We start from the raw sequence: 24,856 nt of genomic DNA, 5'->3' as shown, positions 1-24,856 counted from the left end.
TCACACGGACTCTCTGCTTACACAATCTACACAAAGACTTAAGCAGTGGGTGCTGGGGGTGCTGCCCAGGGCCCTGTACTTTTCCACTGAAGCACCTGCTCACTCAGGCACTCCGCAGGAGGGGTGTGAGCTGTAAAAGTCGGGTCCCTGTGCCGCAGTTCGAGAAGCCCCTGCAGGACATTTCCTGCTCAGAGCCCTGGGTGCTGATGTGCTCAGCTCCTCCACCAGCCCAGTCTTGTTTCTTCACTCCCTGCAGGTGCCCATCAGGAGAGCGTTGCCCCATAGCGTGAGTCTGTGCAGGACACTCCCTGTCGGTCTTCTGGCCCTGGGGAGATTTGCACCTCTTCTTCCTACAGCCCGAAAGTCGACCTGCAGAACGGACCCTACTGCCTGGCCCGGAGCAGAAGCCCCCGGAGGACTCCTGTAAAGGCCACAGAAGCGGCTTGGGGACCAGCACAGACCTGCGGGTTCTCTAAGATGTCTTCGGTTTGGTGTTGAAACTGATCAAAGGAATCCACCAGTCATCTGCACTTCTGTTTCTGATCTCAAACCCCACTACCCTCTCGCGTGTGTACAGTGCAAGGTCTGGAGAGTAGGACATGGCTTCCCACCTCTGGGCTCAGACAGAGCAGGACTACATCACTGCTACTCACAGTGTGTTCTGGGGTCAGCAGCAAAGACCTCAGGTGGGAGCTTGTTGGAAATGCAGAATCACAGCCACACCCCTCCCCAACACACACACACACACACACACACACACACACCAGTCAGAATCTGCATTTTAATAAGGCCTGAGTTCCATTGCATCTTGCAGTGTGAAAAGCATTGATCTAAATGAGTTCTAAAATCCTTGTCAGCTTCTAGGATTCTGTATAACTTCACCAGGATTGAGATGAGGGTGTGGGGCTTTTGGTTGGGAAGAGTTACTGAGCAGCCCGCACTGCCCTCTCTTGAGTCTGTCCCTGTCAGTAGCTAACACTCCATCGCTTGACTGGAACAGCACACCTGTTTCCCCACCGGCTGACAGAGACGTTGCTCCCTGAGTTTCCCATCTATAAACGATGCCTCACTGACCCACTCTGTCACCCTTACCCTGCACATACATCTTTTTTTTTTTTTTCTTTGACAGGCAGTGTGGACAGTGAGAGAGAGAGAGACAGAAAGAAACATCTTCCTTTACCATTGGTTCACCCTCCAATGGCCACCATGGCCGGCGCACCGCGCTGATCCGAAGGCAGGAGCCAGGTACTTATCCTGGTCTCCCATGGGTTGCAGGGCCCAAGGACTTGGGCCATCCTCCACTGCACTCCCTGGCCACAGCAGAGAGCTGGCCTGGAAGAGGGGCAACTGGGACAGAATCCGGTGCCCCGACCAGGACTAGAACCCAGGGTGCTGCCACCACAGGCGGAGGATTAGCCTAGTGAGCCACGGCGCCGGCTCTCACTGACATCTTATAAGGTGTGAGAAGGTCTCTAGGTTTTACACTGAGAAGCTGTAATGGTTGGGTTTTGAGGATAACGGTTGTGTCTCCCAAAAAGATTATGTTCACACTCTGACCCGAGGTACCTGTTCATGTGACTCAACTGTGAACAGTCTTTGCAGATGTAGTCTAGCTGAGACCCTTATCAAACACCCTAATCGAGTATCACCGGAATCCTTAAAAGAAGCCAAGAGGCACAGAGACTGGCGGGGGGGGGGGGGGGGGGGATGTTGTGTGACCGCACACAGAGATTCAGTGCTGTGACTACAAAGGAATGCCAGGAACTGCAGGCAATTGCCAGAAACTGGGAGAGAGGCACGGAAAATATTCCCTCTCCGAGACTCCGAAAGGCGTGAATCTTGTCAACACCTGGATTTGGGGCTTCTGGTCTCCAGAACATTAGCCCATTTCTGGTGTTTTAAACCACCCAGTGTGTGATCATGTTACAGCAGCACAAGCCAACTAATACAGCTGTGGAACCTCAGGTAGCAGCCTGTGAGGGACCTAGACCCGTGGCCCCCGACCTCACCGTTTGGTGGGGCAGTGTGGGGTCACAGAGGCTAAAGTAAACCGGCGAGGGACACAGCTCTAGCTGGGCTTTTAGAAAAGAAGATCAGAGAAATAGGCCACTCTTGGACTTGTTTGACTTGTGAACTCGTCTCAAATTTATTCATTTTTTTTCTTTACAATTGATTTATTTCCTTCTGCACACAATTTTAAGGATCTGACATACACAATTTTGGTCATTAATAACCACGTGCGGTTTTGTGCTTGCTAAATCAGGCCCTGTATTTAGACGTAATCTGTTAATCTCACTTAATCCCTACAACCGCTCACAAAATACACAAGCTCTCCTCTCTGTCATGGGAACAAGGAAACAGGAAGAAACTGGGAGGACTTGCTTTTAGGCAAACAGTCCCAAGTAAAGTAAGATCTTGGGTCTTACAGGCTGCACCTACACTTCCCCATCTTTCAAACGGGCATAACATCAAGCCTCTTAGGTCTGGCACGATTAAATGAATGACGCGCCCGGGGCCGTGGACGGTAGCAAACTGCATCGTCATCGTTTTCCGGAGACCTCGCCACCCCCGGCCGCCAGGGGACGCTATGACGCGGCTCGAGCCCGGCGCTGGCGTGGCCGCTCTAGCCTCGCCGGGGGAAGTCGCTGTCCTCACCTAGTGCAGGAGCTCGCGCCTCGTTGTCTGCAGCAGTCAGTCGTTTGCTCCGGCCGGCCTGCAGCTGCCCACTGCCCTCTTGCCGCCCACCATGGCCCTGCTGCACTCCGCCCGCGTCCTCTCCGGGGTCGCCTCCGCCTTCCACCCAGGCCTCGCCGCCGCAGCCTCTGCCAGAGCCAGGTAAGACAAGAGATACAGAGATGGAGTCAGGACGCAGGCCGAGCTGCGGGCACCCCAGGACAGCTACCCCTGCTGTCCACACACACACACTTCCGCCGCCATCCCTCGGCTTCCCGTCGCTGGCGGCTGAGGGTTGAGCGCCCGCGCCTCACAGTGACCCTCCGAGTGCCACATCCCTCCCTGCCCCGGGGAACCGCAGGAGAGCGTGCCCGCGCAATCTCCTGGGGGAGGAGGTGTGTCCCTCTGCGGCACCCGGACTCCCATTCAGGGGTCGGGGAGGGGGAGGGGCCGATGGGGGTGTGGGGCGAGGCGGAGAGCGCGCGGGCGGTGGCCCTGGCGCCAGGCTCGCTGCTGATTGGCTGCAGCCCCGGGGCTTCCTCTCGCCGATTGGCTGAGGCGCTGGGGGGCGCGTGTGCCCTTGACCGGCGGCCCTGGGGCGGGGGCGATGTGCGCACCTGTCGTGGCCTCCTCTGGTCCTGGCAGCCTTAGCCAGGCCACGGCTGGTTGCCGGTTCCGTACTGGGGAAGAAAGGTTCCCGGCGCGCCGGCGTTCAGGCCCCGCCTCCCTCCCTGCATCCTATGACCTTGGCGGGCGGCATCCTCCGTCCCTGTCACAGCCTGAGTGTTCGGGGGCGGCCCGGTTGAGGGGAAATCGTCAGCCTTTCTCTGTGCATCCCTGTCTTGCTGGGTTTCTTTGGTTCAGGAAATATTTCGCAGCCTCGGGTCCATGACGGCTGGCGACAGAGCCTTGACTAGGACTGGGGGGCGGTCAGGTGGACTTTGTAAGCGTGATGATTGATGAGTGATGCGGAGGGAAACTTTAAACACATGAACGGGGCAAGAAGCAGACGTGGGGCGGCCCCTTTTGACCTGCTGAGACCTGCTGAGAAGCCAGGTGTGAAAGCCAGCTTCCGGCAGACCCTGCTCCCACAACGGAGTCCGTGTGCCCCGCGGGACTGCTTGTCCTCTCCTGCCTTGGCTGGGCCAGACGGGCTCTCACACCTTCTCCCCCTTGTTGGCTCCTTGCTAGCGCACCGTCAGCACGCTGTCTTTAAAGCTTGCCCACCTAGTGGGCCAGACGAGGGAGGAGTCCTTCATGCAGCAGATTTGGAGACCAGAAAGGAGTATCTAAAACTGTAGTTACAAAGAAAAGATGTTTCGCCATTGTAGTGATCTTAAAAGAACTCCTTGTTTTCTGGATTTGGCTGGGCAATCTCAATCTCTAAAGTGCTTAGCGAAAATCCCTGTGGGTGTGACCTTTCAGGCGGTCCTGCAGTCTGACTCATTTATTTTTTCCTGTCTTCCCCACTAGAATATAAGTTGCATGAGAGCAGAGGCCTTACTGTGTTCACTGTTGGGTCGCAGCCCTTACGCCAGTGCCTGGCATGTGGGTCAGATTGGCTGTTGTTATTTTAAGCCCTGGCTTTTAACTTAGCAACAGAAACAGATATGACATTTTAATGTTGCATCTTAGATAAAAACCCAAACAGTGTTGCAGAATATGTACCCCTCAGATTTTAAATTATTAAAATACTTGAGCACTTGCCATTGAGGAGGTGCAATTCCAGCTTTCTTTATTATTATTCTCAGGTTTAAACAAGCGGTGCATGATTGGGTGACAACACCAGGTGCCAGATCCAGCCATGAGTGTTACCTATTCAGACAGGGAAATGAGAACTTCCACTCTCACTGTGGAGGTGATCTTTACTGAGAGTCATCTGGTAAAAGTGAAAAACTGAAACTCAACCCGTTGAAGTTTCTTTTTTTAAAAAAAATTCATTTTAATACAATAAGACTTTAGCAGTTGGTATCTAAAGAACTGAGGTTTATCCAACAAAATGCCTAATGTTCATACTTGGATCATTTAAATAGAACTCTTGCTAAATTCAAATGCTTCAGTTAGCTGCAATTTTAAAACAAGCATGAACTTTCTTGTTGACCTGATCAACATGAGATTAGACATAATCACAGGTCAACAAAGAAAGATATGCTGATGTATTTTGATTTTTCCTGATTATTAGTGAAATGAGGAATATCATGAGACCCCCTTACAAAGGCAGAGTGCACCAGTGGTAAAATAACCAGTAGTTAGGAGATCAGAATTGTGGGATTGTCCCTGCCATCTTTAGCTCTAAGATCGTGGACAGAGTGGTTGACTTCTTTTTTTCTCATTTTAACATAAGAAGAATGTTAGGAAAAAGCATTTTAAAGCCATATGGCACTGAATACACTTAAGCCCCTGGAAATTGCAAGGCATTTGACCTGGAAATGCCTATCTGAGTCCTTTGTCCCTGACATCTTTTGGTTGGTCAGTTAATATTGCTCAATGCTGAGGTTTTGTGCTTATGTTCAAAGTGCATAGGAGTCCCTATGTAGGTCTCAGGTTATCAGTATTGATTATGTCCCTGGAGCACTCTTGTTTTCATCTACTGCAATTCCTTTTTTTTTTTTTTTTTTTTTGCAATGCCTTTTAAAAACATGAGTTTTTTGTTTGTTTGTTTTTAGATTTATTTTATTTATTTGAAAGTCAGAGTTACACAGAGAGAGAAGGAGGGTGGGGGGGTCTTCCATCCACTGGTTCACTCCCCAGATGGCTGCAACAGCCAGAACTGTGCCGATCCAAAGCCAGGAGCCAGGAGCATCCTCCAAGCCTCCCACGTGGGTGCAGGGGCCCAAGGACCCGGGCCATCTTCTACTGCTATCCCAGGCCGTAGCAGAGAGCGGGATCGGAAAAGGAGCAGCTGGGACTAGAACCAGTGCCCATATGGGATGCCGGCACTTCAGGCCAGGGCTTTAACCTGCTGCGCCACAGTGCTGGCCCCAACATCAGAGTTCTTAAAGTGTGTTTCTTTGCCATTTTAAGGAATAGAATAATGAAAGGCATTGAGGACCTGAAACAGTTGCTAATGTAGGGCTAATCAAATTGAGCATCCCTGCTCCTATACTTAGAGTGTTTAAAATTCATTTTGAAATTGCTTTTAGAATTGTTCTTCAGAGGGGCTGATGTGACATAACAGGTTAATTACCACCTGCAGTGCTGGCATCCTATGTAGGCACCGGTTCAAATCCCAGCTGTTCTACTTCCAGTCTAGCTCCCTGCTAATGTGCTTGGGAAAGCAACAGAGGATGGCCCAACTGCTTGGACCTCTGCACCCATGTCGGAGACCTGGCCCAACCCCAGCTGTTGTGGACATTTGGAGGGTGAGCCAGCAGATGGGATAGCTGTCTGTCACTCTGCCCTTCAAGTAGATGAAAATAAATACGCATTTAGAAAGGAAAAATGCAAGCTTTTCTCAGGCCCAGTTCAGAAGTTTCAAAATATCTCTTTCTTACTGTTAGATACTAGGAACAAACAAGTAACCTAGAGTAACAAAAAGAGGGCAGGGCGGTTTCTGAGTCCTGGCCTAGAGCTGCCGAAGGGTAACGGTGATAATGACAGCCTCCCAAAGTTCTGGAAAATAATGAGTAGTAATGTTTTGTAAGATTTACTTATTTGGGGCCGGCGCCACGGCTCAATAGGCTAATCCTCCGCCTTGCAGCGCCGGCACACCAGGTTCTAGTCCTAGTCGGGGCACCGGATTCTGTCCCGGTTGCCCCTCTTCCAGGCCAGCTCTCTGCTGTGGCCCAGGAGTGCAGTGGAGGATGGCCCAAGTGCTTGGGCCCTGCACCCCATGGGAGACCAGGAGAAGCACCTGGCTCCTGCCTTCAGATCAGCGCGGTGTGCCAGCCACAACGCACCGGCCGCAGCAGCCATTGGAGGGTGAACCAACGGCAAAGGAAGACCTTTCTCTCTGTCTCTCTCTCTCTCTCACTGTCCACTCTGCCTGTCAAAAAAAAAAAAAAAAAAAAAGATTTACTTATTTGGAATCCAAAAGAGATCTTCCAGCAACTAACTGATGCACTCCCCAAGTGTACTCAGCAGCTGGGGCTGGGTCAAGCCAAAGCCAGGAGCTTGAAACTCCATCTGGGTGTCCCAGGTGGGTGGCAAGGACACACATACTTGGTCCATCATCTGCTGCTTTCCTAAGTAGGTTAGCAGGGAGCCAGATTGGAAGCGGAGCAGTCAGGACTTGCACTGGCACTCCAATATGGGATGCAGATGTCACAAGAGGTAGTTGTACCCCCTGTGCCACAACATGCCTGCCCCTTAGTAGTAATTGACAAGCTAAAATCATAAGGTTATCTGGCCACATGCTCTTTGTGAGCGTGCTGACCTCAGCAGGCTCCATACTAGTGGCAGAGTAGTTACAAGTCAAAGTGTGGTAGTTGTAATTTACCAGCAATAATACCAGCTAACCTCAAGCACTCACCTTGCCTAGCTAGATTCTCAGTGTTGTTTCATCCTTATACCAACCTTGTGAGGTAGGTCTCGTTGTGCCCCCATTTTACAGATAAGGAAAGTTGACACTTAGAGAAATCAGTCTACTTGCCTATGCTCACCAGCTGGCAGGTGGCTGAGCTTCATTTGCCCAGAATTGAAATTGCCCAGGAAGTTATTGGAGACCATTAAAAGAAATAAGAAATTTTTAAAAAAGAAAGAAAAAGGCCGGCGCCGCGGCTCACTAGGCTAATCCTCCGCCTAGCGGCGCCGGCACACCGGGTTCTAGTCCCGGTCGGGGCGCCGGATTCTGTCCCGGTTGTCCCTCTTCCAGGCCAGCTCTCTGCTGTGGCCAGGGAGTGCAGTGGAGGATGGCCCAGGTGCTTGGGCCCTGCACCCCATGGGAGACCAGGAAAAGCACCTGGCTCCTGGCTCCTGCCATCGGATCAGCGCGGTGCGCCGGCCGCGGCAGCCATTGGAGGGTGAACCAACGGCAAAGGAAGACCTTTCTCTCTGTCTCTCTCTCTCACTGTCCACTCTGCCGGTCAAAAAATAAAAATAAAAAATAATAAAAAAAAAAAAAAAAAAAAACTGCCCATAAATAACAGAGAATTAACTGTGCACAGTAATTATAACTGTTGAAACTGAGGCATTGTTGAGAAAGAAATTCTAGGGAAGTAATATACAAGCTTGTCAGTTGGTGAGCTCGGTGATCTTGGCCTGTGCATGCCGAAGCGTTTGATTGGTTGAGATTAGATAAATGATTATTGAGAGAACTTAGCTACCTACTTGAGCTTTCTTCTACTTCCTGCTGCAGCAGCACCTAACTCTTTGTCACCCTTAACCCTTTTTTGTTTGTTTTTGTCTGTGTTCTTTTTCTTTTTTTTAAGATTTTTATTTGAAAGAGTAACAGAGGAGAGGCAGAGAGAGAGAGAGGTCTTCCATCTGCTGGTTCACTCCCCAATTGGCCTCAATGGCCAGAGCTGTGCCGATCCAGAGCCAGGAGCTTCTTCTGGGTCTCCTGCACTGGTGCAGAGGCCCAAGGACTTGGGCCATCTCCTACTGCTTTCCCAAGCCATAGCAGAGAGCTGGATTGGAAGAGGAGCAGCCGGGACACGAACCCGTGCCCACATGGGTTGCCTGCACTGCAGGTGGCGGCTTTACCTGCTACACCACCGTGCTGGCCCCTGCCTTTATTCTTAAAGCTCTACTCCGAATGTCCTTTTTCTCCTCCCTTCACCCTTGGTATTCAGTTTGTAGGTATGTCCTCCTGGAAGCCTTCCTAACCCTGTACTTTCATCCTGTTCGCCAAGCTGTTTAGTCAGGGCTCCCATAAATATTCCTCTGTGCCCTGGGCCTGCTTTATCCTGTAGGTCATCTCCTCCCCTCCCCTGCACCTGCATGGTTGGCAGCTCCCTGCTAGTCCTTCCCTGCACTAATCTGGTAGTGAGGGATCATTCTACCCTTTCTCATACTCCCAGCTGTCACTATCTAGCAGGTTCTTAGAGACTGATTTAGGAACTCATAAACTCTTGTATTATTTAAAATGTTAAAAAATAAATAAACCTTGCAGGCAGATGTTTCACCTAACTTTTAAAACACTCATGCCACGTAAGAACTAATACCTGCCTCAGGCTCCTGACTCCCTGGGAGGCGGCAGCAATGGCTGAAGTACAGTTCCTCACCCAGGAGGGAAGACCCGGATTGAGTTCCTGGCTTTGGGTTGTGGGCATTTGGAGAGTGAAGCAATGGATGGAAGCGTGTTCTCTCTCCCCTCTCCCCCTCTCGCCCTCTCTCTCCCCACCTCTCGTATTTAGGAAGGGAAGAAAAAGTTTCTTGCTTACTTCCCCTGAAGAAAAAGGATAGAACAGGCCGGCGCCGCGGCTCACTAGGCTAATCCTCCGCCCGCGGTGCTGGCACACCGGGTTCTAATCCTGGTCAGGGTGCCGGATTCTGTCCTGGTTGTTCTTCTTCCAGTCCAGCTCTCTGCTGTGGCCGGGGAGTGCAGTGGAGGATGGCCCAAGTGCTTGGGCCCTGCACCCGCATGGGAGACCAGGAGAAGCACCAGGCTCCTGGCTTTGGATCGGCACAGCACACCGGCCATAGCGGCCATTTTGGGGGTGAACCAACAGAAGGAAGATCTCTCTCTCTCTCTCTCTCTCTCTCTCTCTCTCTCTCTCTCTCCCCCTGCCTCCCTGCCTCTCTAAAACTGTGCCTTTCAAATAAATAAATAAACAAATCTTTAAAAAAAAATAAATCACAGAATAATAAATCACAGAATCTCTAATATCTACACTGATTGCCCAGAAAGTTAGAAAGAAAGAAAGAAAAAGAGAGAGAGAGAGAAAGAAAGAAAGAAAAAAAGGAAAAACAAAAAAAGGGAGAATGAATTTTGTGTTGCAAGTTAGGTCACTAATGACTAAACAAGGAAACTAGCCCATCAAGGTTGCACAGACTTTGTTGAAATGTTGACACATCTTAGCTTCTTTTCAGATTCAGTTACTGTAAACCAAGACACAGAATGCTTTCCGTGTTTTCTCCTCATGTGTTCTTTTACACTTGGAACAAACAAACTTTGTATAGTAGTTGTCTCTCAAGATGTCTGTGAGGTTGCAAGGTCAAAAGGATTTTCATGTTAATATTAAGATGTTAATTGTGGTAGCATTCCATGTGTTTCCATCATGGATGCTTTCAAACTAAGAAATAATGCATTTCTGTTTCAATTTCTAATTCAGTAAATACTAATAATTATACCCCGGAAATAAAAGCTCTTTGAGGTCCTCGGGCTGGCGCCGCGGCTCACTAGGCTAATCCTCCGCCTTGCGGCGCCGGCACACCGGGTTCTAGTCCCAGTCGGGGTGCCGGATTCTGTCCCGGTTGCCCCTCTTCCAGGCCAGCTCTCTGCTGCGGCCAGGGAGTGCAGTGGAGGATGGCCCAAGTGCTTGGGCCCTGCACCCCATGGGAGACCAGGAGGAGAAGCACCTGGCTCCTGCCTTCGGATCATCGTGGTGCGCAGGCCACAGCGCGCTGGGTGTGGCGGCCATTGGAGGGTGAACCAATGGCAAAAGGAAGACCTTTCTCTGTCTCTCACTGTCCACTCTACATGTCAAAAAAAAAAAAAAAAGAATTGTGAATGGACCTAAAGACCAAGAAGTTTCAGAACTGTTGCTTTAGAACAATGCTGTATGTTTTTTCCTTGAAAAGCCAAAAACACACAATTGCTTCCCTGTCATTATTGATTCTAGTATCATTAATTGTCATAACCAGAGTAACTTCTTTTGCTATGCCCTGTGCCTAGTAAACATGCAAATATTTGTTGAAATGGATCTTGGGCAGATCAGAAATGTCTCTGGCCATGGGGCTCTAGCAAATGTCTTTCTCATTTCAGCTCCTGGTGGGCCCATGTGGAGATGGGACCCCCAGATCCTATCCTGGGAGTTACAGAAGCCTACAAGAGAGACACAAACAGCAAAAAGATGAATCTGGGAGTTGGCGCCTACCGGGATGATAACGGGAAGCCTTACGTCCTCCCTAGCGTCCGGAAGGTGAGCTTGTGAGTCAAGGATGGAGAGACTGAGGGGAGTTCCTGGAGAGGGACAGAAAAAATGACTCGGGTTTTGTGGGCTGTAAAAGTGAGGTGTTGGGGGATGGGCATTTGGCACAGCAGTTCAGATCTCACTCCTTGGAACACCTCCATCCCATATTGGAATACCAGGTTTGAGTCTCAGCTGTTCCACTTCAGATCCAGCTTCTTACTGATGCATACCCTGAGAGGCAAGATGATGGCTCAGACACTTGGCTCCCTGTCCCCCACACGGGAGACCCAGAGTTCCAGGCTCCTGGCTTCCACTGGTCCGACACTGGCTGCTGCAGGGATTTGGGGAATGAATCAGCTCACAGAAGAGCTCTCCCTGTCTCTGACTTTTACATAAAATGAAAATAAAATAAATCACTTAAAAAAATTTTGAGAGGTTGGGACCACATTCTGTTTTCCAAGACTGAACTTTCTGTGGGTCTGTGACAATCTATAAAATAGGGGTAGTGTCATGTTTAATTCTGAGGCTACAAAAGAGGACCAAAAGATTTAAAGTGTTTCTCGTGAGAGGAATAGCCTTTGTGGATGAGGATTACTGTTATTTTCCATTTCTCTCATGTTGATATCCTTAATAAAGCCCTCCTACCTAGGTGTGTTCTGTACTTGTCTCTATTGAACTATGAAATAAAACTACGCAAGAAGGGTTAGCTATTGTTGCAGGCTGGAACCCAACCAAGCACTGTTTGTACGTACCTCAGTAACACTCAGAAGCAGTTGTTCTCCATCTAAAGGTGAGAAAACACTCAGGAAGATTAAAGAAGTTGGCTTGGCCAGGGTCACCCAGGCCTCTGACTCCAAATCATGATGATATGTGGCCATTACTGTTACCCTTTGAAGCTCTTAGACTGCTATATGCCTTGAAATGTCTCTCTTTTGTGTATTTGGTCTTATCATCATGTATCTAGGTATTGCTCTTAAACCTTGTTTGTGCATTGCACAAATGCCTTTTTATGTTAACTGGTAACCAAGAGACACTGTAGAACCTAACTTTAATTTTTTTTGAAGACATAGAATGAGCTCCATTGGCTAGTTCACTCCCCCAAATGCCCACCATGACCAGAGCTGGGCTGGGATTGAAACTGGGTGTTGGGAACTTGGTCCAGGTCCCTGTGAGGTGGCAGGAACCCATTTGCTGCCTCCCAGAACCTGAATTAGCTGAAAGCTGGAATTAGGAACCAGAGCTGGAAATCAAATTCAGGTACTCCAGTGTGGGACGCGGGTGTGTTCACTGCCAGGCTCAACACCCACCCCTAAAACCTAACTTTAAAATAGAAAAAATGGAGTATTTCTGTTCTGTGATATAAAATTGAAGTGTTCTGCTTGTCCTTCCTGAACAGTTAACGTCAAATAAGAAAGAAGGCCTTCTAAAATGTAACTTACAAAACTATAAACAGTGATTTCTGGAAAGGAGAAAAAAGTGAAAGGCTATATTTCCCTTGCCTAGGCAGAGGCTCAGATTGCTGCAAAAGGTCTCGACAAGGAATACCTGCCCATCGGGGGACTGGCTGAGTTCTGTAGGGCATCGGCAGAACTAGCCCTGGGCGAGAACAGCGAAGTGGTGAAAAGCGGCCGGGTAAGCTGAGCAGGCCCTGGCATCAAACAGGGACCAGTTTTAAAGTAATCATTTAAACACATTTGTAATACTTGAAGCAAATAGGAAAATGGAACGCCATCGGTAAGTATATAGTGATTAATTTGAAGTGACCATGCCTTTAAATAGTAAACTGGCAATGATTAAAAGATTTCAAAATTTCAGAACTGCACTAGTATTCCTGGAAGTGTGGTAGTAAGTTGACTAATGGATTTGGCACAACTTTTGCTCTTTTTCTCTGTGTGCTTGTGTTCATTTAACTGAATATGCTCTAAAAATGCCGAACTTGCCTAGTTTTAGGGCCGTAATTTGCCCCCTCGCTTATCTGCAGCTTCGCACCAAAGAAGCAGGCAGGAAACAAGCCGCGGGGCACAGTGGGGGGCTAATTGACTGGCCCTGCTCTGCTGCCCCTTGGCAGCCAGTTTGGACACTGAAAGAGGGGGAGCCATGTTTTCCATGTGTGAGTCAATGTGTTGCAGCTGGCTTGCTTGGTGGAGGGCATGGTTTTTAGTGAATGCATTTCATACTTTTCTGGAAAAATCTAGGAGGAAGAAAACGTACAAATTAGCAGAATTAAGTCAACATTCTCCCCCTCCCCCTCTGAAAACCCAAATCCACCTTATTGGCAAGACTGATGTACAAGTTCACAGGTTAGTTCGTCAACTCAGAAAAGCAGAGAGCCTGACCCCAGGGTAGTAATTACCTGAAGTCACGCACACAATGTGGTCTGGTTGCTGTCCATACAACCAGCTGTTAACCCACTTGAAAATATCTGTATTGTTTGTTCACACTGTGTTCACACTGTGATCTTGGGTGTAGACAATTACAAGCTAAGAATGAGACCAGCCTATCTTAGAATAACATCAGCTTGTCTTTTATAAATTGCTGTGCCTTTGTGAATCATTAATATCATCAGACCTACACTCGGGTTTTTATTTCCTTGGGTGGTCGTTTGCAGAGACAAACAATTTAGAAGGAAATATTTAGCTGGATTCCCTCTATTTACTCCTCTCCCATTCCTGTTCAGAAAATGAGTTTATGTTCAATAGAGCCTTACACGTCTCAGTGCCTTTTCAAACAAAAGATTTCTGAAACCTGCTATGGTTTACTTGTTCTTTAAAGTTGGCAGGTTTAGAGACACATGCTTATCAGGCATTTCCATCATGGGATGTTCCTCGTGAGCCGTAAGGAGTTTCCCAGGCTTCTCTGGGCCAGAGCCTGTGCAGGGAGAGCTGCACATCACTAACCACGGGTGTCTCTCTTCCAGTTTGTCACCGTGCAGACCATCTCTGGAACGGGGGCCCTAAGGATCGGAGCCAGTTTTCTGGTGAGTCTGGAAACTCCTCTGGGAAAGTGCCGGTTGTGGAGGATGACAGGGATGTCTGCGGTGTGTGTCTTTGACTGCCGACCCAGAAGTAAATTTCTTCTTTCCACGAAGTTGGCAGATTTCTTGTTCTCTGATTTAAAAAATGAAATTACTTTGGAGAGATTACAAGGAAGATATAATAACTTCCCTTTACTGAGTACTTGGTGTTATGAAAGAGTTCTCATATGTTAACTTTTTAAAACTTGTGAGGGAGGTGCAGGTAGCCCATCATATAAATGAAGAAACTGAGGTCCAGAGAGGTCCCCACTCCCCAGGCAGTCTTGCTGCTGAGTCAGTACAGTCTTAACCAGAGAGAGAAGCTGGGTGTCAGGAGAGAAAAATGTCCTCTTACAAAATAAAACAGCTCTTTCTGCCTCTCCTTCCTTCATTTTCCTATTCCTTGTCATCCCATCTTTAGCAAAGGTTTTTCAAGTTCAGCCGAGATGTCTTTCTGCCCAAACCATCCTGGGGAAATCACACACCCATCTTCAGGGATGCTGGCATGCAGCTACAAAGCTATCGGTACTATGACCCCAAGACTTGCGGTTTTGACTTCACAGGCGCCCTGGAGGACATCTCAGTAAGTGTGGATTTCCGGGTGGGAGGGGAGAGGAACTCCTGCAGACATCTGAGGTCTCCCAGCTCCCAGTATCTCACTTCAGATACTAGGGATGAGCTAATTCCCATGGCTCGGGTTATCTTTGTTACTTGTCAAATGACAGTGACTTGTGGCATTTCAGGTAAATTGTCTCCTCTAAAGCTACAAAGGAAAGTCATCCCATGGTTGTTCTTCTCTTTAGAAAATTCCAGAGCAAAGTGTTCTTCTGTTGCATGCCTGTGCCCACAATCCCACAGGAGTGGATCCTCGGCCTGAGCAGTGGAAGGAAATAGCAACAGTGGTGAAGGTGAGGAGGAGGAGCTGATCGGTGGCAATTCTGTGTTGAGTAATTAGCCTTGGATGCTTATCAGACTATTTATTTATTTACTTATTTGAAAGGCAGAGTGGCATTATTTGAAAGGCAGAGTGGCATAGACTCAGGGAGAGACTGTTTTCCCAGGCCATGGCCAAGAGCTAGATTGGAAGTAGAGCAACCAGGACTCAAACCTGTACCCGTATGGGATGCCAGCACCATATGCAGTGGCTTTACCTACTACACCACAGCGCTGACCCTACTTATCAGGCTCTTGACAGTGCAAATTAACCTTGAGTCTGTATAAAATTTCTACATTGGATAAGCTGACAGTAAAGAGCTTGTATAATTAGCAGTTCTGTAGTTAATGATATATGAATGGTTCAAAAATAATTTTTTTTCAGCCTAGATGTTCAAAATTCTGATCAGATTTGTTGCTGAGCCTGTACAATAAGCTAGGGGCCCTATGGTATCTATCTACTATTATATCTGCCCTGGTCACTGGCTATTTTTTCCTCCTTTTATGTACTGTTTTTGTTGGTTGGTTTTAAGATTAGTTTGTTTATTTGAAAGGCAGAGTTAGAGAGAAAGAGAGAAAGAGCTTCCATCCCTTGGTTTACTGCCCATATGACCATCCTGGCTCAGGCCGGGCCAGACCAAAGCCAGGAGCCAGGAGCCAGGAGCCAGGAGCTCAGTCTGGATTTCCCACATGGGTGGCAGGAGTCCAAACACTTGGGCCATCTTCAGCTGCTTTCCCAGGCGCATTAACAGGGAGCTGGAGCAGACTGGAATGGCCAGAACTGAAACCATTGCTCGTATGGGATGCCAGCATCTCAGGCAGCAGCTTAACCTGCTGTGCCACAATGCTGCCTCCACTTTCTATCTTTGATAATAGTCATTCTGACAGGGGTGAGGGGCTATCTTCCTGTGGTCTTGATGACTAGTTAAACCAGCTTTTTAAAATGTATTTGTTGGCCATTTGTATTTCTTTTCTGAGACCTATCTATTCAGTCCTTTGCCCATTTCTTAACTGGATAGGTTGTTTTTGCTGCTGTTGAGTTTTTTGAGTTCCTGATACATTCTAGATATTAACCTTGTTTCAGATAAGCAGCTTGTAAATATTTTCCCATTCTGTCTGATGGTCCTTCACTCTGTTGATTGTTTCCTTTTCTGTGCAGAAGCTTCTGAGTTTGATATAATCCCACTTGTCTGCTTTTGCTTTGTTGCCCATACTTTCGGGGTCTTATCCAAGAAGTCATCACCTACGTCAGTGTCTTGAAGTATTTCTCCTGTTTTCTTCCAGCAGTTTCACAGCTTCAGGTCCTACATTTAGATATTTTGAAACATTTTGAGTTGATTTTTTTAAATGGTGAGAATAGGGTTCTACTTTCATTGTTTGTATACCCAGTTTTTGGGTTTTTTTTTTAAAGAATTATTTTATTTATGGGGCCAGCACTGTGGCGCAGCGGGTTAACACCCTGGCCTGAAGCGCCAGCATCCCATAAAGGTGCCAGTTCGAGACCCGGCTGCTCCACTTCTAATCCAGCTCTCTGCTGTGGCCTGGGAAAGCAGTAAAAGATGGCCCAAGTGCTTGGGCCCCTGCACACATGGGAGACCCGGAAAAAGCTCCTGGCTCCTGGCTTCAGATCCATGCAGCTCCGGCCGTTGCGGCCAATTGGGGAGTGAACCATCGGATGGAAGACAGTGCGCTCGCGCGTTCTCTCTCTCTCTCTCTCTCTCTCTCTCTCTCTGCCTTTCCTCTTTCTGTGTAACTCTGAATTTAAAATAAACAAAATAAATCTTTAAAAAAAAGAATTATTTTATTTATTTAAAAGACAGTTACAGAGAGAGGTAGAACCAGAGAGACAGAGAGGTCTTCCATCTGCTGGTTCACTGCGCAAATGACTGTAATGGCCAGAGCTGAGCTGATCCAAAGCCAGGGGCCAGGAGCTTTTTCCAGGTCTCCCACGCAGGTGCAGGGGCCCAAGGACTTGAGCCATATCCCACTGTTTACCCAGGCTGTAGCAGAGAGCTGGATCAGAAGTGGAGCTGCTGGGTCTCAAACCTGCGCCCATATGGGATGCCAGTGCTTCAGGCCAGGGCGTTAACCCACTGCACCAAAGTGCTGGTCCCTGTAGTAAACTTTGAAATCAAGTATTGTGATCCCTCCAGCTTGATTTTTGTTTTTTGTTGTTGTTATTTTGTCTTTTTGTTTTGTTTTTGGTCAGGATTGCTGTGGATATTCTAGTCTTTTGTGGTTCCATATGGATGCTAGAATTGCTTTTTCTAATTCTGTGAAGAATGTTATTGGCATTTTGATAGGGATGGCATTGAATCTGAGGATTGCTTTATGTAGTATGGACACATTAACAATATTAATTCTTACCACCCATGAATAAGGAATATCTACATGTTTTTGGGTATCCTTGATGATTTCTTTCCATCTGTGTCTTATAATTTTCATTGTAGAGCTCTTTTTTACAGATTTATTTATATTTGAAAGTCAAAATTAGAGAGGGAGAGACAGAGAGAGTTCTGTCCACTGGTTCACTCCCACGTGGCCGCAGTGGCCAGAGATGAGCCAGGTTGAAGCCAGGAACTTTATCCAAGTCTCCCACATGGGTGGCAGGGACCCAAGCACTTGGTCCCAAATGATATGATTTTGTACTTAGAAAAATCTAAACACTATACCAAAAACTGTTAGAACTGATAAACCTGGCCGGCATTGCGGCTCAATAGGCTAATCCTCCACCTAGCGGCGCTGGCACACCGGGTTCTAGTCCCGGTCAGGGCACTGGATTCTGTCCCGGTTGCCCCTCTTCCAGGCCAGCTCTCTGCTGTGGCCCGGGAAGGCAGTGGAGGATGGCCCAAGTGCTTGGGCCCTGCACCCCATGGGAGACCAGGAAAAGCACCTGGCTCCTGCCTTCGGATCAGTGCAGTGCACCGGCTGCAGCGCACCAGCCGTGGCGGCCATTGGAGGGTGAACCAGCCGCAAAAGGAAGACCTTTCTCTCTCTCTGTGTCTCTCTCTCTCACTATCCACTCTGCCTGTCAAAAAAAAAAAAAAAAAAAACTGATAAACCAATTCAGAAAAGTCACAGGATATAAAATCAAGTAGCATTTTTATACGCCAATAAAGATCTTGCTGAAAGAGAAATCAAGAAAGGAATCCCATTCATAATTACAAAAAAAAAAAAAAAAAAAAAAAAACAAAGAAGTAAAAGATCTTTACAATGAGGGGCCAGCATTGTGGCATAGTGCACTAAGCCATATGGATGCCAGTTTGTGTCCCAGTGCTTCACTTCCGATCCAGCTCCCTGCTAATGACCTGGGAAGGCAGTGGATGATGGCTCAAGCACTTGGGTTCCTGCCACCCACATGGAAGACCTAGATATTTGGCCCCTGACTTCAGTCTGGCAAAGCCCCAACTGCTACGGGTATTTGGGGAGTGAACCAAAGGATGGGAGATCCTTGTCATCTGCATCCATAAACATGCATTTTTTTAAAAGATTTATTTATTTATTTGCAAAGCAAAGTTATAGAGAGGCAGAGAGATACGTCTTCCATTCTCTGGTTCACTCCCTAAATGGCTGCAATGGCTGGAGCTGAGCCGATCCAAAGCCAGGAGCCTGGATCTTCTTCCAGATCTCCCACGCGAGTGCAGGGGCCCAAGGACTTGGGCCATCTTCTGTTTTCCCAGGCCACAGCAGAGAGCTGGATGGGAAGTGTAGCAGCTGGGATTGAACTGGCACCCATATGGGATGCTGGCCCCAACATGGATATTTTGATTGTCTTTTTCAATTAATGATGCTATTTATTTTTTTCTCTTCCCTAATTGCTCTTGCTAGTACTTCCAGTATTATATTGAATAAGAATGATAAAACTGGACATCTTTATTTTGTTCCAGATCTGAGCTTTTTATTTTATTTTTTAAAAACATTTATTTATTTGTTTGGAAGGTGGAGTTACGGAGGGAGAAAGAGAATCTTCTATCCACTGGTTCACTCCCCAAGTGGCCGCAATGACCAGTGCTGGGCCAGGCTGAATCCAGGAGTCAGGAGTTTCTTCCAAGACTCCCATGTGGGTGAGAGGCCCAAGAACTTGGGTCATCTTCCACTGCCCTCCCAGGTACATTAGCGGGGTGTTGAATTAGAAGTGGAATAGCTAGGACATGCATTGGCACTCATATGGGATGCTGAAAAGCGGTGGAAGGTGGCCCAGCTGCTTAAGCCCCTGCCACCCACACAGTAGACCCAGATGGATTTCAAGGCTCCTGGTTTCAGCCTGGCCCAGCCCTGACCATTGCTGCCATTTGGGGAGTGAACCAGCAGATGGAAGAGCTCACTCTCTCTCCTCTCTGTAACTCTCTGTCAAATAAATTAATCTTTTTTTAAAAAGAAGGGATGGTTTTAGGACACCTGCACCCTGTATCAGAGTGCCTGGGTTCAAGTCATAATTCCACTTCTGATCCCAGCTTCCCACTAATGGGCACCCTCGCAGCACTGATGGCTCAACTACTTGGGTCCCAGCCTCCCCCATGGGAGACTTGGATTGAGTTTCAGGCTCCTGGCTGTTGCAGGCATTTGGGGAGTCAATCAGTGATTGAAAGATCTGTTTGTCTTTCTGTGTGTATGTGTCTGCCTTTCAAATAAAATGAAAATAAATTAAAAAAAAAAAAAGATAAGGGTGCCAGTGTTATGGTGTAGTGAGTTAAACTGCCGCTTACAACACCCACATCTCATATCAGAGTGCTGCTTTGAGTCCTGGCTGCCCTGCTTCTGTTCCAGTTCCTGTTAATGTACCTAGGAAGGCAGCAGATGATGTCCCAAGTGCTTTGGCCCCTGCCACCCCTGTAGGAAACCCAGATGGAGTTCCTGACTCTAGGCTTCTGGTTGGCCTAACCCTAGTCCTGGGTGTTGCAGGCTTTGGGAAGTGAACCAGCATATAGAAGGTCTCTCTCCCTCTCTGTCTCTCTCTACCTTTCAGAGAAGTAAATAAATAACTTTTTTTAAAGAAGTGAGATGGGCTGGCGCTGTGGCTCACTAGGCTAATCCTCCACCTGCGGCGCCGGCACCCCGGGTTCTAGTCCCGGTTGTGGCGCTGGTCCTGTCCCTGTTGCCCCTCTTCCAGTCCAGCTCTCTGCTGTGGCCCGGGAAGGCAGTGGAGGATGGCCCAAGTGCTTCGGCCCTGTACCCACATGGGAGACCGGGAGGAAGCATCTGGCTCCTGCCTTCGGATCCGCGCAGCACACCGGCCGTAGCGGCCATTTGGGGGGTGAACCAACAGAAGGAAAACCTTTCTGTCTCTCTCTCTTGCTGTCTAACTCTGCCTGTCAAAAAAAAAAAAAAAAAAAAAAGTGAGATGGTTCTATTTAGGCCTTTTCATGAGCCCTGAATATGAGTATGACAGGGTCACATTAACCCCACAATAGGCTGGTGCTGGTCTTGGGTTGACTGAGCCAGAAATAATTACCCAGGCCACTGTGGGCCTTAGAAAAACTTTCTGTTGACTAAGCAACATTCTAGGCAAACTGAGATTGAGATTCTTTTCTCTCAGTGTCTTCTTGAGGGACTATATCTACCAAAGGTTAAAAACAAACAAAAAAGCATGTTGCTATCTTAACTAAGAAAATGAATAGTATTTTGATATATGAATCATCTCCCAAACTACAGCTGGGTTAGAATGCTGCTGTCTGTATGTAAGCAGCCATCCCGGGCATCTTCTGGCAGAATGCCTAAAGCTGTGGTCTCCTCTTCCTTCCCAGAAAAGGAATCTGTTCGCGTTCTTTGACATGGCCTACCAAGGCTTTGCCAGTGGTGATGGTGACAAGGACGCCTGGGCTGTGCGCCACTTCATTGAACAGGGCATTAATGTGTGTCTCTGCCAGTCATACGCCAAGAACATGGGCTTATATGGTAAGCTAAGGGCCCCCGTGTGTTCTGTGTGCTAGTGAGTTTAAAGAAGAGCTGGGAGAGAATGCCACAGTGGCATACAGGGGGTGGCTTGTGACTGCGTGTGCCTCCCTACTCAGAGAGGAAAGGCTGGTATAGTGCATTTAACTGATTTTCTCAGCCATGTCTTCTTCAGTGTCCTTGAATTCCCCCACCAAAGAAAAGATCACTGCTTCTCTACACAAAAAGAGACTGACCATGAACTAAGAAGATGATACAATAAAAAGAGACTGGATTCTCTTGAGTTCTCAGATCGTCCCCTGTGCCCGCACAGACTTGATTGTGATTCGCTTCAGCGTGTTAAATGGGGAACTGGAAGGCAAGATCCACTTTGTCTTTTCAGGTGAACGTGTTGGAGCCTTCACTGTGATCTGCAAAGATGCAGATGAAGCCAAAAGGGTGGAGTCGCAGTTGAAGATCTTGATCCGTCCGATGTATTCCAACCCTCCTATCCATGGGGCCCGGATTGCCTCCACGATTCTGACTTCCCCGGATTTGCGAAAGCAATGGTAAAGGCTTGTTGCTGCTCCGCAGACCTCCAGCCTTCATCGCTGCTCCTTCAGAGCTGATGTGGAACCGGCCCTTAGAAACACACAGCACCGGCCGGCGCCGCGGCTCACTAGGCTAATCCTCCACCTTGCGGCGCCGGCACACCGGGTTCTAGTCCCGATCGGGGCGCCAGATTCTGTCCCGGTTGCCCCTCTTCCAGGCCAGCTCTCTGCTGTGGCCCGGGAGTGCAGTGGAGGAAGGCCCAAGTGCTTGGGCCCTGCACCCCATGGGAGACCAGGATAAGCACCTGGCTCCTGCCTTTGGATCAGCGTGGGGCGCCGGCCGCGGCAGCCATTGGAGGGTGAACCAACGGCAAAAGACCTTTCTCTCTGTCTCTCTCTCACTGTCCACTCTGCCTGTCAAAAAAAAGAAAAACACACAGCACCTCACAGATCCCAGCATGCATGGGTGTGCACTGTGTCTGCACTTTCAGATGCGCAAGTTGGTCTCTCCCTAGAAACAGCAGACCTGATTCAGCCCTCAAGAGAGGAGAGGGCTTTTTTTCCCAAAGGAAAGGAAGGGTACAGGCATGAGACCAACAGCTTGCGTAGAAATCCTCGAGTTGTTCCTGTAGCAAAAATACAGAGTGTGAGGAGAAGTGTACAAGGCAGCCAAGCAGAAGGGTGAGCAGGCCACAGAGCACCTTGATTGTTTGAGAAGTCAGACCTTTGTTCTCTCGATAACAAGGAGGCTGGCAGGGTGTTGCTATGGTAGCAGGGATTGATCTGTGGTCGTACTCGGTGCCTTTAGGACCCAGGCCTCATAGTGAGTAGAAATGGATGGGTGGGTGGGTGGGTGGGTAAATGAATGGAAACTGCAGGAAATTTAAAATCAGATGCCACCTCTGGAGACCAGGGCCACCTCAGCTCCAGCCAGCAATCACACGATAATACAGTGCTGCCCGCTTCTCGTTTATCAAGAGAAACCACAGATGCAGATTTTTATGTGCAAGTTCCCGATTAGATAAAGTGTCACTGAGTCAGATAAGATATTACTACAACCCTTACTTGGTCTCTAATTGGCAGCTTGTAAGCATGTTTCTCTCCATTTTAGAAAGATGGTTCAGCAATGAACACTTAAGAATAGGGGATATAAGCTATCAGTGTCTTAACAGTTGTCTGGTTGGTGAGGAAGCCAACAGGAATTTCCCACAGAGCAGTGGGAATGGAGTGGAAAGGGTAGAATCTCAGGAAGGGGAAGGTTGTGTGCTGAACCAAGCGAGCTGTGTGCAGTCAGGGAAGTGCCTCCCGCAGGCCTCGAGACGGAATCAGCCCCCTCTCCTTGCAGCTCTCAGCACAGCTCTGTTCCACATAATATTTAAGTGTGTTAATTATTTTGCTGCCTGACCAAAATAGTATTTTGATATAAAACAGGATACTATAAAATAGCTTTCTTGTCTGTCCAGTGACAGCATGGGACTTAGGCAGGGACTGAAGAATTTAGGCGGACCAGGGAGTCCTCTAGGGAGGTAAAAACGGCAGTGGCCTCTGGCGCATCTCTGAGTGCTCGGCCAGAGGGAGCTGCATCTCTGGCTTTCCCCACAGGTTGCAGGAAGTGAAAGGCATGGCAGACCGCATCATTGGCATGCGGACCCAGCTGGTCTCCAACCTCAAGAAGGAAGGCTCCACCCACAGCTGGCAGCACATCACCGACCAGATTGGCATGTTTTGTTTCACAGGACTAAAGCCTGAACAGGTGAGCGCAGTCCAGGTTCTCCATGGTTGACCCACGGATCCACCCTTGCAGGCCGGAAGACTGTCTCATAGGCCACCAGTCTATCCAGGGTTCACCTCCAGACGGTTCTTTGGGAGTCCTTCTAGGTGAAGGTGTTGTGCGGCAGTCATTCCATTTTGTTTACCTTCCTGTGTTTCACGCCGTGCGCTTGCAGAGCGCGTTCTGACTGTGCTGCGACCACTGCTAGCTCTCCAAAAAGACATAGTGAGAGCTAGAGGTGTTCCGTAGCTGCATCTGGTTCTCTGCTCAATGGATGGTTTTGGTTTTCTCTTGTTCACATCCTAGAATTCATCATCCTCCTTTAAAATAGCTTTTTACTAGTCTTTCACTCTAAACTAGCAAACCAAATTCTGGGAATAGAGCTTAAGTGAGAAAATAGACCTTCTGTGATTCTCCTACTTTAGCAAGTTGGTCATTGTGCCATGGTGGGGCTGGGAAAATCCCCTTGACCAACAGAAAATACCAGGCTCTTTTCCCTCTGCAGGTGGAGCGGCTGACCAAGGAGTTCTCCATCTACATGACAAAGGACGGTCGCATCTCTGTGGCTGGCGTCACTTCTGGCAATGTGGGCTACCTTGCCCATGCCATTCACCAGGTCACCAAGTAATTTCTCTGGTGCCAGGAAACAGAGACAACCTTTCCGTCTTCAGCCTCTGCTGTTGTGAGATTCACACGAAGGGAGGGTGGATGGTGGTACATGGATCGTTTCAACCACAGAGCATAGCACTCAGCGATTAATTGTGTTTCTCAGAAAAGAACATGTAGTGAAATAGGGCAGAGGCATCCGTGGCTGCTGTCTGGAACTTTGTGGCTCTAAACCAAACTTTTCCCTCCATCCTTTTACCTCCAGCATTTCCAAAAGAGTTTACATGCGCAGGAAAGTCATCACACCAAAAAGACCTGTCAGTCATGCCATTGCAAGGTTTCAGAAGCTTTAACTGCAGCATCTGACAGTGTTAGGGGCTCCTCTGCGGATCCAGCATCAGAATGGCACATGTTAGAGGCTCTGAGAGGAGGCCTAGCTTTGTTGTTAACAGTCAGGTGGCCTCATGATTGTCCTCCCGTGATGGAGCCAACCATCAACAGGCCATACTGCAAAAATGGTGTTTTGTGAAAACCAATGAGTCTGTTGCCACTGCAGCAAGAAAAATAAAATGTGTTTCTTGTCTTTTTAAGAAAAGATACTCTTTTCCCTTATCACTGCTATTCTTTTCTTTAAGCACAAAGACCTATAACTAGTCTAGATTTTCATCCCATTCTGCTGACTGACCATCAATCCCTCCTATAGGGGTTTATTTAAGAATAAACATTTTCTGCTCATGCCTAGCCTCACTTTTCTCCGCAAAGAGTAATGGAGAGTTGGGTAACTGCACTTGATTTCTGCATCCTCGTCAATGATTGTTCAATCGCCTCGCCTCGGGACGCTGCCTCTGCGAACTGGACCTCCTGCCTTCATTCGTTGTGGCTGCGCCGGCACTCTTCTCACATCACGAGTCAGGCAATGCCCGGTAGTGCCAGGAAAGAGGTGCTCTGGCCTTTGTGTGCTGCCAGATGGACATGGGCCTCACGCTTCAGAAAGATAACCACCATCTGCTCTTATCATGTAGACGTACTGCAGCCTGGTTTCTCTGTTACAATAAAATTACTGTAGATCCAACCACTGTCTGCTCTTCTCTTTCATGGGAGGCAGGGGGAGGAGTGAGTATGTATTCCAGAAGTCTCCAGTTGGGTCCAGCTGACCGTGAGCCAGTAAATGTGTGAGCCATTACAGATGTTGGCTGAAGATACTTCTCTTTCTTCATCTTGCCATTCAGCTTGTCCAGCCCAAAGATGTTGAGAATGTGGCTATGATCCCTTAGAACTTGGTGACAGGTGGAGTTGCACAAGTGATCCTGTGCATATGGAAGGGGGTGGAAGGGATGGAAGGGAAGTGGTAGCTTTATATTTCTACAGGAGCCAAGTAAATGATAAATAAATAAAAGTGAATTGTGGAGTAGGCATTTGACCT

The 24,856-nt window shown here is 48.2% G+C and overlaps 1 protein-coding gene across 1 annotated transcript; it reads left to right on the top strand.

The window, feature by feature from the left end:
- Positions 1 to 2,577: 2,577 nt before the first annotated feature.
- GOT2 (glutamic-oxaloacetic transaminase 2) lies at positions 2,578 to 24,505 on the top strand. Its single transcript, XM_002711551.5, has 10 exons — positions 2,578 to 2,835; positions 10,541 to 10,697; positions 12,192 to 12,320; positions 13,606 to 13,665; positions 14,123 to 14,284; positions 14,505 to 14,609; positions 20,379 to 20,529; positions 20,909 to 21,074; positions 22,659 to 22,809; positions 23,333 to 24,505. The coding sequence occupies exons 1-10, from the start codon at positions 2,747 to 2,749 to the stop codon at positions 23,453 to 23,455; spliced, it is 1,293 nt and encodes a 430-aa protein (XP_002711597.1). The 5' UTR covers positions 2,578 to 2,746; the 3' UTR covers positions 23,456 to 24,505.
- The last annotated feature ends 351 nt before the right edge of the window (positions 24,506 to 24,856 follow it).

The sequence above is a fragment of the Oryctolagus cuniculus genome, chromosome 18 (genome assembly GCF_964237555.1).
Source record: "Oryctolagus cuniculus chromosome 18, mOryCun1.1, whole genome shotgun sequence".
Lineage (NCBI taxonomy): Eukaryota > Metazoa > Chordata > Mammalia > Lagomorpha > Leporidae > Oryctolagus > Oryctolagus cuniculus.
The sequence above is the reverse complement of the archived record's forward strand: the minus strand, read 5'-3'. Positions and strand labels throughout refer to the sequence as shown.